This window comes from Stegastes partitus, unplaced genomic scaffold (genome assembly GCF_000690725.1).
Source record: "Stegastes partitus isolate 25-593 unplaced genomic scaffold, Stegastes_partitus-1.0.2 Scaffold107, whole genome shotgun sequence".
NCBI classification, from domain to species: domain Eukaryota; kingdom Metazoa; phylum Chordata; class Actinopteri; family Pomacentridae; genus Stegastes; species Stegastes partitus.
In genome coordinates, this window is record NW_007577838.1 from 432,759 (window position 1) to 445,908 (window position 13,150).

Below are 13,150 nucleotides of genomic sequence, written 5' to 3' on the forward strand. Positions count from 1 at the left end.
ACCGAAACAGAGCGAAGTTTTGAGATGCAGCGCAGATTTGAATTTTTTCTTTGCATACTTACCGTTTGGCAAGGAAAAAATGTGCTGATTTGCGCACGGTAGATGCGATTTACAAGGAAAATCCAAGAAGCGATGACATCGATGATTAAAACTACACGTCGGTGCGTCATGGTGCGTTCATGAAACATCTGTTAAAAGAAGAGATGAGTGGCAAAAAGACAATTTCATTTTTACTATTACTCAACATGGAAGTTGCACAGTCTCTTATTAATTTATTTATCCAGCAAATTTCTGTAAACCACACACTCATTGTTTTCTTTTGGCCTTATGATTTGCTATTTCAAGCAATACTGCCATGTAGAAGTACATACAATCGCATGTCCAGTATAATAAACTTGTTTTTATCTAAACCTCAGTTGATTCAAATTCGGAATGGTTGCAAAAGTTATACTTTATTTCTTTATTTTATACCACAGGAGTTTTTTGGCAAACCTCAGAAAGGACCATAAATTGCTGAGTATAATTATGGTAAATTAGACTTTTGGGGTTTCACTTTCAAAAACAGAACAAACAGAATCTGACACAGAATATGTCTAAAATCAATGACCATAAAGTTAATAACATATTTCAAACATCCCCCCCCCCCAATCAAAATCTGGCAATCATTTCTTTTGCATATAACTTACTTTTTTGGGCCGTTGACTTGTCCTGACAAAAACTCTGCATTTAAAGTTTCCTTTCTGAAATCTAAGGAGGCAATATTACAGTCACTGCTGTACCTGGAGATTCTACTTGGGGAAATTCAAGGTGTCCAGTAGTTCACACATATATTATGTAAGGAATGTAAGGAAAATGAAAAAAATGAGGTGCAAATTGTGCTGGTGGAAGAGCCAAGTTAAGGTGCAAAACAACAACAACAGCAAAAAAAAACAAACAAACAATGATGCTAGCAGAGTTTAAAAAAGTATTTAATTTAATTTAATTACATTCTCTCATTATTAGCTATAGTTTGTATTTAGTGATAATTTGCACTTGTTTTACCAGTTTAACTGTCTACAACCGGGTAAAATATCTAATTTAAGGTTGAAACCGATTTTTTTGTTTTTCCGGTCAGGTCAGTAAAGGCATCATGCGTACCGTCGTCACGTCCGGTGTCAAGTTTTTCCTGTTAAAGATGGCGGCGACCTTGTGTGGAAAGTTGCTACCTAAACAGGGTAATGTACCTCTTATGCTGCATTTCTGACGTTAATTTAACAACTGTGGCGGGTTAATTTGTTGTATATTTTTCTTCAGCTAGCTGCTGTTAGCTGTGTTAGCCACGCTTCGATTAAACTGCTGGTTAGATTTCAGTTAGCTAGCATCTGTTAGCTTAGCATCCTGTCATTCAGAGCCGGTGCAGTAGATGTTTAACCGACTCTGTTTTCTTTCAGGTTGGCTGCCGCTGATACAGAGTGTCCGTCACGGCTCCAAGGCGGTGACTCGACACAGAAAACCCCTTCACTTCCTCAAACAGAAGCTGCTCGCTGTTACTCGATATGTTCCTCCTAAACCGGTCGTTCCCAAAGGCGCATATCCGGCTGAAAAACAACAAGTCCAGAAGGTAACACACCTCAATCCATCCATCCATCCATCCATCCATTCATTCTCCTCATCCTTCCACTGAAATTCTTGATTTGTTGATTTGGAGGCCTGGAGCTTGTTTCTGTATCTACAGAGCTGCAGCGGTGGGACAAGTAGTCAGATATTTTATTAAAATGTCAATGCAGAAGTGTGAAATATTTAAAATCAAAGTTTGCTCATAGGAGATCCAGGGAATTCCTGGATTTGTTGATGTGGTGGAGTTCTAATTTGACTCCCTGAATTTCCCTGTTACTAACACCAAATGAGCCTTACATATTTGAAAGAGAGAGAAAAAAATAGCAGTCTCTGTGATCTTAAGATACAACTTTATTAATCCTAAAGGAAATTATTGTGACAGATATTACTCAGAAAAAAACTCCAAATGATGTTTACATAAAAAAATGCACAGCCTGCATGGAAAAGCAATAAAATATAACCATGATACATTACTGAAATAAATTTAGTAAGTTCAAATCAGGCAGTAAAAAGTAGTGCTGACAATGATACTGAAGTTATCAGTAATATCACACATGATAATGAAATATTGCACTTATAAAATAAGATGAAATTAAAATATTGCCCAGTACACTGAAAATGCTGTACATGACAGTGAAATATTACACACGTAATCAAATGATGTTGTTACACATCATAATAAAATATTTCACAAGAAAAAAAAATACGAAATGATAAATATTGCTCATGATACTGAAGCTGATATTACACAAACAATTGAGAGGAGTAATGCTGCAAATTACACTGATAATATTGTTCATATCAAAGTGTACGATCTTCACTCGTAGGTTCATTGTGTGTCACACAGTGTCAGTGACAACAAACCAAGCTGGTCTTGAGGTAAACTGAAGTTGTCACAGAAAGCATCAACTTAAATATGAGTCTTTATCGTGCCCAACAGTTTCCCCAAAGACTGATTATCGCTTGATTCTCACCTCCTGTCATGAGCTGCATCAATACATTATGTGTGATCATCTTTGCAGGATTTATTTATTTTAACATTCAAACCCTGTACGAGCTTTGTTTTTGGTGCATTTTGTGATCTGAATGATCACAAGATGTTCATCTGGTTGATGTAATTCTCATAATCTCCTTAAGTTCACGAGTGTCTGTGTGAAATCTGTCAAAGCCGTGCACATCCAGCCCAAAATTTCTGTCTGCATGACGACTGGAAATATATGTTTAGCAGAAGTGTGCATCTGCATAACACATAGACACAACTTCCTGGCTATGTATGGGATGGAGTCCTCCAACCGGCCTTCAGCAGACTGGACAGTAACATAACAACAACAACAAATGTTACTGTGTGTGCATCTGCTGGAGAGGATAATCAAAGCTCAAGCCTATGTAGTGTAGTTGCTGTACGTACACAAGTTTTAGGTTGCACAGACTCTCTGGGACTTGGAGAGATGGTAAAACTTACAGCACACAGATCCTTATGTTCTTACAGATGTGGAAAGTGTAACATTGACCTTCCTGTCATGTGTAGTCACCTTTTTAAAGACCCTTCCTAAGCAAGAAAAATCCCTGAATTACTTTATAGACTGCATGGAAAGCATGAGAATCCCCCAGGCCCTGTAAAGGACGAGGCTTATTTTCTGTGTTAGCGTTCCGTTTACTTAAGTTAATGATCTGAAAACTTCTCCCACCACGAATAACATCATCATTGTGAACTGAATAAACATTACAGGTGATGTTGGATCACATTAAGAGTCCTTTTTTTTGTTGCCTGTTTTAAACCAAAGACTTGCATCTTCACTCTGAGACAATCTCCTCTGTTTTCTTCTGTCAGGATTCTGATTTCGTGTTAATCCTGAAGAGGGATTTGAAGAAGCTGTTCCAGGAGTGTAAAATGATCGCAGTGGTACACAACAGCAACAGCACCGTCGAAGAAATGATTAATCTCAAGTACAAACTTTACAAACATGGCATCACTGTCAAGTTCTTCCCCAATCAGGTAACCGATATTACTCAACATGCACATTTATTTGATTATCTGAGTGGCTCAGCCTCAGATGTTTTTTCTGAAATGTGAAAGTACCAGAGAAGAACTCATCCCACTTCCCTCATGTTTAGTTGATAAAGCCGTACTGGTGTGCATGGCAACAGCTTGATCTTAGACTCTGGTACCGACAGGGAAAGTAACACTAAATCAGTTGTTGCTTTCTACACATAGTTTTAAATGACAAAAATCCAGGCATTTCATTTTAGCTGTGTAGGGAAAGTAGAAATGATTTAAGTCTTATACACTGTAAAATCACATTTTTTGCAGGCTGCTGTCTCCTCTGCTGAACTGACGCTGTGAAACAAAGCAACACCTCTGCAGCTTTTTTAGACTGGTCACATTACACATCCTGCTATCTGGTCTCAACTCATTTGCGATTATTTCCTTCCAGGTGATGCGGTCATTTCTGAGTGACAGTGTTCACTCCAACATGGCTCCTCTGATTGTCGGTCCAACAGTTCTGTTCGTCAGTAAAGAACCGAAGGCGAAGGAGATGCTGAGGACTCTGAGGTCCAGTCCACAGATGACACTCCTGGGTACGTTGATTGTGCTCTTACAAGCAGCAACTGTATTACACTGCCTCAGAAATCCTAGACTGTATGTAAAGATGAACACATTATAGCGCTCTAGAAGTGAAGCCAACATGTGGAGGAAGTAGGTGCTGTGTTTAGTAGAGCAAATACAATCTGAGGGTGGTATTGATGTCCTGCTCCTTCTAGCTAGCTAGTTACTAATCATTTTTATCAAGAAAATGTTAAGCTTACAGCGAGCATCAGCAGCAGCTCAGCTACATGAAGCTCAAGAGGCGTGTGCTGACATTTGGGCAAATTTGCGATCAAAAACAGAACACGTCAAAGTAGCAACCTCTGGGTGTGAAAAAAGGAAACCATGTGGAAATGCTGAAAGGTGTTTTTCCTCAAATGCCCACTTGAGGCTGACTCTCGTACACTCTCATGTTAAAGTGTCAGAAAATAAACGCGGTTGCAGCCTGGTACAAAAATGTTTTTTGTCTAGAGAATTTCCATGATCATGACAACTGTACAGTAAGATAATTTTATTTAACTCACCAGTTTAAATTGTATTAAGGCAGAAAGTGGTGCATAATCACGGGTGTGGTTGCTCTGAGTGAAAGGTGGATGCTCCTGTCATGCATCATCTCTTTGCTCAATTTTGGATCAGCCGAGAATTCGGAGGAGTCAGGCCAAGGTGGCAATGGCCAAAGCGACCACACTGAGCTTCAAAGCCGTTATTCAGAACATCTCTGGGAGATGTTTTGGAGGTGTTCTCCATCTATGTTTATAGTCTACGGACAAACTACTTCTTTAGGTTTGTTGCAAATGAGCCTCCGACTGTCTGAATTCACGTTTTTGTCGTCGGTATGCTGCAGCATCAAAATGGAAATGCTGCTTACTAGTGGTGTGACTCCTTATTTTGCTCATGATTCCAGCATGTAAAAATGACCATATGGACATGTTAACTAGATAGAAAAACAACAGCTTGATATTCACTGGAGTCTTTAAAGAGTAGTTTCTTCAAGTCTCCTCCTCTCTTTTAAAGCCACCCTTCTTTATTCCTGAAAACATTTGCTGAATGGTGTATTTGAGAGGACTGTGCGACATGTTTTTGATTTTGCGTGAGTTCTCAAAACAGTGAATGGCAGTTTTCCTTAAAGTGTCCTCAAGGATTTCTGGATTATCATGCTACCTCATTGTCTCTGTACATTAGATTAGATAGCAAGAATAGACTTAATCATTGTAGAAGTAGAGGAAATCCAACATGTGTGTGAATCTTTTTGCAACGCATCTTCAATGAGGGCAGCTCCTCTTGCTTGATATTTATTAATGTCACAGAGAAGCTTATTTACCAGAATGTGATGAAGGCCTTTAACTGCTCGTCCGTCTACAGGAGCCTGCATAGACGACACGCTGCTGAGCGCGCAGGGCGTCGTAAACTACTCCAAGCTGCCGTCGGTGTCCGTGGTCCAGGGTGAGCTGGTCAGCGGACTGACCATGATGACCTCCCACACAGCCTCCATGCTGCAGCGCCACCCGGCCCACCTGTCCGCCCTGCTGCAGCAGTACGTCAAGCAGAACAGCTCGGAGGAAGCTCCCAAAGCAGAGGAGGCCACGTAGACCTGCAGACAAAGTTACCTGAACTGTTGACTTGCTGATTTTACAGCCGTGTGGAAAAATTCTGCACCAGGAAGACTTTTGAGATTGGGAAAAAGTCGGCAAAGAAGAAGCTCAACCTTTAGCTTTGGCTGATTGAATGCACCTCTGGCTCCCGGTGGAATTACTGAATGGACAATGCTGCAAAAATTTCAGTTTCACCCTTTGTGCTTCCTTATTTTAAGGATATAGTCACATGTTAATAAATAACATCTACTCTATTTGTGGCTCAGGTTTGCAGTTTTTTTTTTTCAAATTAAAGAAATTTTCTGACTCCTTTAAATGTTGACTGTTGAAGGATTTATGCAAAAAACAATGTTCGTCTTCATCATGTCTTTATTGTAACACAAATGAAAACAGACTGTTCAGCGCAGACGTATCCTCTGGTGTCAGATATTGTTGCTGTAACACATAAGTGGCATCATAAAAAAAAAAAACAACCCAAAACTGCTCCAGCCAAAATAAACATGAGTGGTCACAGATCCTGATACGTTAATCTGCAGATTACAGCATGTTAATCTGGGTCAGTTAGTCTATTATGGCCTGCTTTTCTGAGGGAGACACACAGGCGCTCACTCCAACACTGCACACGTCTGCAAACATTACAATTTTAAATAATTTATGATTCAAAAAGCCAAAGTAAAGCTGCAGAGCATGACTGGATTTGCAGTAAAATAACTAAACTTGCTTTGATTTATTATAAAATGACAGCAGCTGCACACCAGGATGACTCTCCTGCATCGTGTAGTAACTATACACTGGCAAACAACAGGTAAATTATAACTTGCAGGCAGTAATCAACAAATAAGGAGCATAAAGCGGCAGATGCTTGTGTTTTGCGTAACATTTCTGTCATATACTTCCGACACTTGACCCAGAGAAGACCTTGTTGCTAAATTTAACAATTTGGTGAGTGTTCAGCTCGCAGCCTTTGCTTTGTTCTTTAAACAAACTGAGTGTGCAGAGAGAGAGAGAAAGAGAGAGAGGAGCCTGCTAGATTTGCCCTCCACCACATCCCAGCTAGACACTCCGCTGTAATTCCAGCTAATGCGGATAATGCCCAGGACACATTGCGCACGGTGCGCGCTGCCGGCGACGCGCAGCCCTCCTTGGATTTGGAGGCGGCTCGTTGCACCCACCGGCGCAGAGGGCACCACCGCTGAGATTATGTGGTCAGAGTTAGTGCTTATCTACGGATAGAACATGTAGTTTGACTTTTTTTTTCGAACGAGGAAAACGTCTTCTCATCCGAGATGGTGGTTTTTCACAGATTCGTAAACGCCAAATGAGACCTTTGTTGGATTAATTTAGAGGACGGCAGCAGATGATGAGAGTCGAGGGTGAATTTCAGGTAAGATTTTACAGTTTTTTCCCCCTTATGAATTAAGAAAACACGGCACAAACAATTAAAATTTGTCGCCTTGAGCTGTTTTGGAAACACCGAAGAACAAAAACCAGGACATTCTTGGCTCTTTTACGCACCATAATCTCCGCCGTGAATGCGTCATGGCCACCTGTTCCTAATGGCACAATCCCATGTTTAAAAAACGTTTGGCTGAAAGGTGCAAAACTTTGAATTCTTTGTGTTTGTAACATTTCAAAAGGTTTTTAGATCAGCGTCTGTGGAGCCTTGATTAGTTCACAGAGGCCAAAAAGGACATTGTGCGCCTAAAGAAGCAACATCAGTTTGATTGATTATAAAGGAGTATGACAACTAAAATATATCAGTGCAGCTGTTTTACTCTATTCTGCTGTCTCCTCTGCTTTTGGAATACAAACAGTGCTCAGAATGTATGTGGAGAATCATTACTAAGTCTCACTGTTTGTCCTATAAAAGGAGTAATACTGAGAATTCCAGACTCATTCATGAAAACAGTGTCCTCCCCTGGCACAGCTGATCTCTGTGTTAGTGGACACAGTTTTTTATTCCAGAAAACAGATTATTACTCCCATAATCTGTGCATCTTAACCCCATCCTCTGGCACGATGCTGTCCTCTCCTTGGATGACTTGTTTTTGTTGCCCATCATTTGAATATTGAGCTCATGAAGTCACTCATCCATCTGAATACACGCTGTCCCATCTGTGCTGAGAGGAACGTTTTGTCAGTTTTAGTTCTTTATTGTATCTTAAAGCTGATTTGAATAAATTAAAATGTGATTGATTTACATTTCCTGACAGAAAGCACCCTCAGAGCGATGATATTTATGCTGTAAATATTAGTTTGTCAATAACAAACACTGCAAAAGTCAGCTACAGTGTCTTTGTTTTAATGTTTTTGCAGAAGTTTCACATCTAAAATAAGCATTTTCAAAATCTTTCTTAAATGTAGAATATTCTGTCTGTTCCTTCCTCCCTGAGTAAGCAAGCTCAGAAACCAGCAAATCCTTTCATCCTGTTTCCGCCACATGCTTTCATTACTGAGGTCAGTTACTCTCATCCTTTCCTGGCCTTACGTAACAGCAAGACAGGCTGCTTCTGGACAGATTTAGACATTTAGACGTCAGATTGAAAGCAGCGAAGCACCGTTTTTGTGTTTACACTCTCCCTGTTATACACGGAAAAATGCAAAAATATGCTTGTAGCTCCAGACGATGCTGCGTCAAGTCAGTCTGGCTGAAAGATTTAAGTCATATTCTCACACCTAAGCATTGATTCTGCAGACTGATACCTTTACAAATATGGAATGTTCACTGGTTTTTGTGTTAGAATACAGGTAAAAAAATTACAAAACCTAAACATAGCCTTCATTTTTTGAGTCAATGAAGTTGTAGACTCACAAAATAAATGCAAATGCACACAAAAGTGTCCCAAATTCATGTCCTGCAAAGCCTACAAGAGACAAAAGTCTTGTTTTCTCCATGCAAATACAGTCATTATCTCAAAAACAACATTTCTTTCATGTGTAAAAAGGGTGTTTTGGTAGTTTTTCACCTCTTTTTCTGTAAAAACATTGAGCATATTTTTTGTTTTTATGCATGTAAAGCCCTTTCTAAGTGCTACATAAATACAATATGTTGTTATGTTTTGGTGAACTGGTGATGTTAAAGTACTCCGCTGAGAATCTGTGAAACAAACGTACACTTTTCAATGCGCTGTCCTGCGTTGTGTTGTGTTTGTGGCCTTTTCAATGTTGTGTCAGTGCTCTCTGCTCTCAGATCAACTTACTTCACGTCCAAGTTGCTTCACGTTGCTAAAAACGTCTCCTGAAAAACCAATTACGCAGAGGTTAATCCCCCTCGCTGCAGGAGGTACTGGCCATGGTGTCACATACAGGGCTGGATTACCGAGCGGGTGAACTGCCCCGAGGCCCCCAAAGCCTTGGGTTCATCCACCTTTACTGGTTCTGGCAATTTAATTAGCTACAAATGTGCTAAGTTAGCTGTTCGCTATCGACTGAGGCGAGTCCCGCATTAATTAAGTTAAATCTCTGGGCACCCTGTGAGTCAAAGCTTTTCTAAAACTTTATATGTCTCAAGTTGTGATTAATGATCACACATTGTTTGGCAGCAGGGTTTATTTTTGAGAGTGAGCTCTTGTAAAGTCTGTGCAAATCATACTATTTTGTGTTATAAAAACAGTTTTTACTAAAACTATGAGCCCTATTTTGAATATTTACATTAATGCTGCAATTTGCAGTCATTTTCTTGTCAATTAATCTGTAAATTATTAATAGTTTGATCTATCAAATGCCAGAAAAGCCTTAAAATACCACTGACACCAGAGAATTTATGATAGTTTAAAATATGTACATGCTTGGTTTTGTTTTCTCAACCTTTTACGTTTACAGTTTGTTTATGTCTGAAACAAGTTGAACCATAACTATGAACTGTATCACACAAATTTTGTTTTTTCAGGAGACATTTTTAGGAGTGCAAAACAACTTGGACGTGAAGTAAGTTGATCTCAGAGCAGAGAGCACTGACACAACATTGAAAAGGCCACAAACACAACACAACACAGGACAGCGCATTGAAAAGTGTACGTTTGTTTCACAGATTCTCAACGGAGTACTTCAAAATCACCAGTTCACCAAAACATAACAACATATTGTATTTATGTAGCACTTAGAAAGGGCTTTACATGCATAAAAACAAAAAAAATATGCTCAATGTTTTCACACAAATTTGCTTTTAAAAATTTCCGCTACTTATAAACAACAAGTTTGTTAAATTAGAAGTCTGTAAACCCCACTGTTGTTTTACAATTATTCAAAATATCTTCCAATGCCCCGATTGAGAAACCACATGTACGTTAAAGGACATTTAAAGACATTTAAAACTGTAAGAACATTTTATTTTGCCATCAAAATTGAATTTGGAAAAAAAAGCAGCAAGAAAAACTACAATATTCTAATTAAATAATCAAAGATTTTTTAGTTCCCCCACCAGAAAAGTTGTCTATATAACATCTGAGATTCTCATGCAGATAAATGCAATTATGTTTCTGCATTTAATGGTAGAGGAGTCCTCCTCATGATAAGACATCAGTCATGGCTGTGCGATGTTTGCATGAGAAGTTATTTACCATCAGATAGCTGCAGAAAGCTCTCATTTACTCCTTCAGTTACATCATATCATTTGTATTCCACATCTTCTCTGACACACACTAACAACTGAACTTTTCCAGCTTCACAGTGGGAGTATTTGTTGTTGCAATCATCCCTGCACATGTCCAAAGGCCTGAAGATTAACAGATTATTTAGTGACACAGAAACCACAAGAATGACAAGAGATTCTGACCCCAAACGTAACATCAACATCTTTGATATTTTCTGATTGTGCAAGTTTTTATTACAAGCCAAGGTACGTTTTAAAGCCAGAGCTGCTCATGTGTGATCAGCTGGAAACAAAAAACAAAACAAAACACTTGTTCTTTTTCAAAATATGCTGCAGAAAGTATCAATTATTCTCACTTGAATGGTCAGATTTTGCCGAGGATGCGTAGTCTTCCTGTTCAGCGTAGGTGACTTTAAGATCCTCGGTGATCTCGTTGAGGATCCAGGAGACTACCTGCTGCATCCAGGCAACGTTTACGACATCACAGGCTTGAAGCGGGAGCTCAGCGCTCACCTGTGTTGGGTAACTGGATTACTCAGAGCCTTTTCTTCTCTCCCGCTCTGCTGAGTCGACTTAACACTTTCACTTTGTGTTCTTGCTGGCGGAGCTTTCATGATACAACCTTCAGAAAGGACGATAACAAACTGAACATGTGTAGCATTTCATTAAAGTCAGGCGTTAAAGTAGAAATATAGCCATTTATTTAAGATTGTAATAGGTCGCTAATGTGAGAACATGTTATTTAAATGTTAGGCCATGACCTTTATAATAAGTATTGTTTGTTTTTTTGTGTTTTTTTTACATGCAACACATGCCCCAACTTTATCTTTCTTTTTTCGCTTTTATCTGAAGTTTCTTACACAGCAATTTTTGGATGAGCAGAATAATATGTTAATAACTCCTCAGAAGTGATCATTTACTGCATATATTGTCAAATTTATCATATCGATTTGGCATTGATATTTAGTTTTTGACAAGCAAAGTGCTGAGTGCAGACTTTAAGATCCAGATTGATGAAGTTGAGGATTATTTTTTGGATTAAAATATGAAAAAGCAACACTTTCATACACCATAAATTCACAAAGGTGATAGAAAAAATGCAAAAAATAGCTTCTTAAATGTGATCATTTACTGCATATCTTCTCAAATAAATCATTGGTATTTAATTTCTGCTCAGTGTGGGTGACTTTAAGGTCCAGAGTGATCTACCTGGATTGTAAAAACATGAAAAAACAACACTTTAATACAAGATTCATGTCAAAAGTAATAGAAAACGAGCAAAAATAGCTCCTCAAATGAAGCCATTACTTGCTATTCTTTGATTTATCAATCTGTAACTTTGTTTGTTGAGAAAACATCTAATCACATCACATGAGCTTGAGATCAATGAAGTTTTATTTATATAGCGCCAATTCACATTATATGTCGTCTCAAGCAAGTGAAGAGAAAAGACAAACCTTTTGGTAGAACCCGGCTCAGAGAGGGTGGCATTGGTTAGGGCGAGGCTGAAGAGGAGAAAAATCAGGAGAGAAAATAGACAAACAATGCATAAGACGACAATAAATACTGTGGAGGTCGGTGAGGACAGTGATCAGAAACATGCGGCTCCACATCCAGAGAGACCTGCAGAGAGAACTCACAGCCGGTGACTTGCTGTGGTCACTCTAATGTTCATTTTTGATATTCTTTAAGGGGGTTTTGGACTGTTTGGTGGCCAGAACAAGGAATTTTATGATATAACCATGAACTGTTTTCTGACTTTTTGCAGACTAAATTAACTTAAAGGTGAATCCTTTCTGCTGTGGCGCTCCACGTGCTGATACCAGTCTGCTTTTGTGTTACTAAATTGTGATTTAGGGTAATTTTTGTTTTTCTGTGGCATACTCACTGAAGAGACTGCCTGGTTGTACTCTGATTTTTAGTTTTTTAAAAAACGTGATGTGGCGTATTTGGTATTTTTATTAGTTTATTTGCATCCAATGGTGTTTTGTCACGTTCAACTCTAGTCTTTTTCTGGCCTTCTGTTGTTCATCGGTCTTCTTGAGTAGCTTCTTTTTTTTTTTGACACGTCTGTAAAGCGCTTGTAAACCTTGTTTTAAAAGGTGTTTTGTAAATACAGTTCATTTCTATTACTTTTTAAAGGAAAGGTTAATGTCTGTTGCATCAAATTTGACAGAGTTGCATCAGCTGATTCAGTAACATCAATGTTATGTACTGTTATTTATTCTCTACTTTATTTATTTATAGGAAGCAAAAATGACAATTTTGCTGGAACTTTTTTTCAAATCTCACAATGGTCAGATAGATGGATGGATGGACGGATAGATAGATAGATAGATAGATAGATAGATAGATAGATAGATATGATTTGTTATTTATCACATTAGATATCCAGTAGCTCACACATGTTTACATTTAAGAAAAAAAAAGAAAATAAGGTGCAAAATAACATGTGAATTGTGCTGGTAGGAACAAATAAGGCGCAAAATTGTGCTGGTATTTTACAATAAAAAGAGTTTTTCTTTTTTTTAAAGCCTAAGATTGTTCAGTTTCACTTTTCAATTATGAAGCTGTGACTGACTGAATTTGGGAAGTTTTTTAGTTGGGAATTAAACCATAGACAAAATATTTATTTATTAAATCTCTCTTTCAATTCACATCCACAAAGCCGATATTCCTTTTTGCTGTATAAAACGACACCATACACCTTTATTAATCCCACATTGAGGACATTTGCATCGTTGCAGCAGCAAAGGGGAAAGTGCAAACATCTTAGAATATCAG

The 13,150-nt window shown here is 38.5% G+C and overlaps 1 protein-coding gene across 1 annotated transcript; it reads left to right on the forward strand.

Annotated features, from left to right (window-relative positions):
* Positions 1-1,149: 1,149 nt before the first annotated feature.
* On the forward strand, positions 1,150-6,029 carry mrpl10 (mitochondrial ribosomal protein L10). The gene is made up of 5 exons (XM_008277787.1): positions 1,150-1,214; positions 1,431-1,600; positions 3,428-3,592; positions 4,032-4,176; positions 5,546-6,029. The coding sequence occupies exons 1-5, from the start codon at positions 1,175-1,177 to the stop codon at positions 5,770-5,772; spliced, it is 747 nt and encodes a 248-aa protein (XP_008276009.1). The 5' UTR covers positions 1,150-1,174; the 3' UTR covers positions 5,773-6,029.
* Positions 6,030-13,150: the final 7,121 nt, after the last annotated feature.

Bases quoted from the DNA above. Each gene is read 5' to 3' on its own strand.
- mrpl10 (XM_008277787.1), top strand. From the start codon at position 1,175: ATGGCGGCGACCTTGTGTGGAAAGTTGCTACCTAAACAGG. The intron at 3,593-4,031 runs GTAACCGATATT...ATTTCCTTCCAG, and splicing joins TCAAGTTCTTCCCCAATCAG to GTGATGCGGTCATTTCTGAG. The intron at 4,177-5,545 runs GTACGTTGATTG...GTCCGTCTACAG, and splicing joins TCCACAGATGACACTCCTGG to GAGCCTGCATAGACGACACG.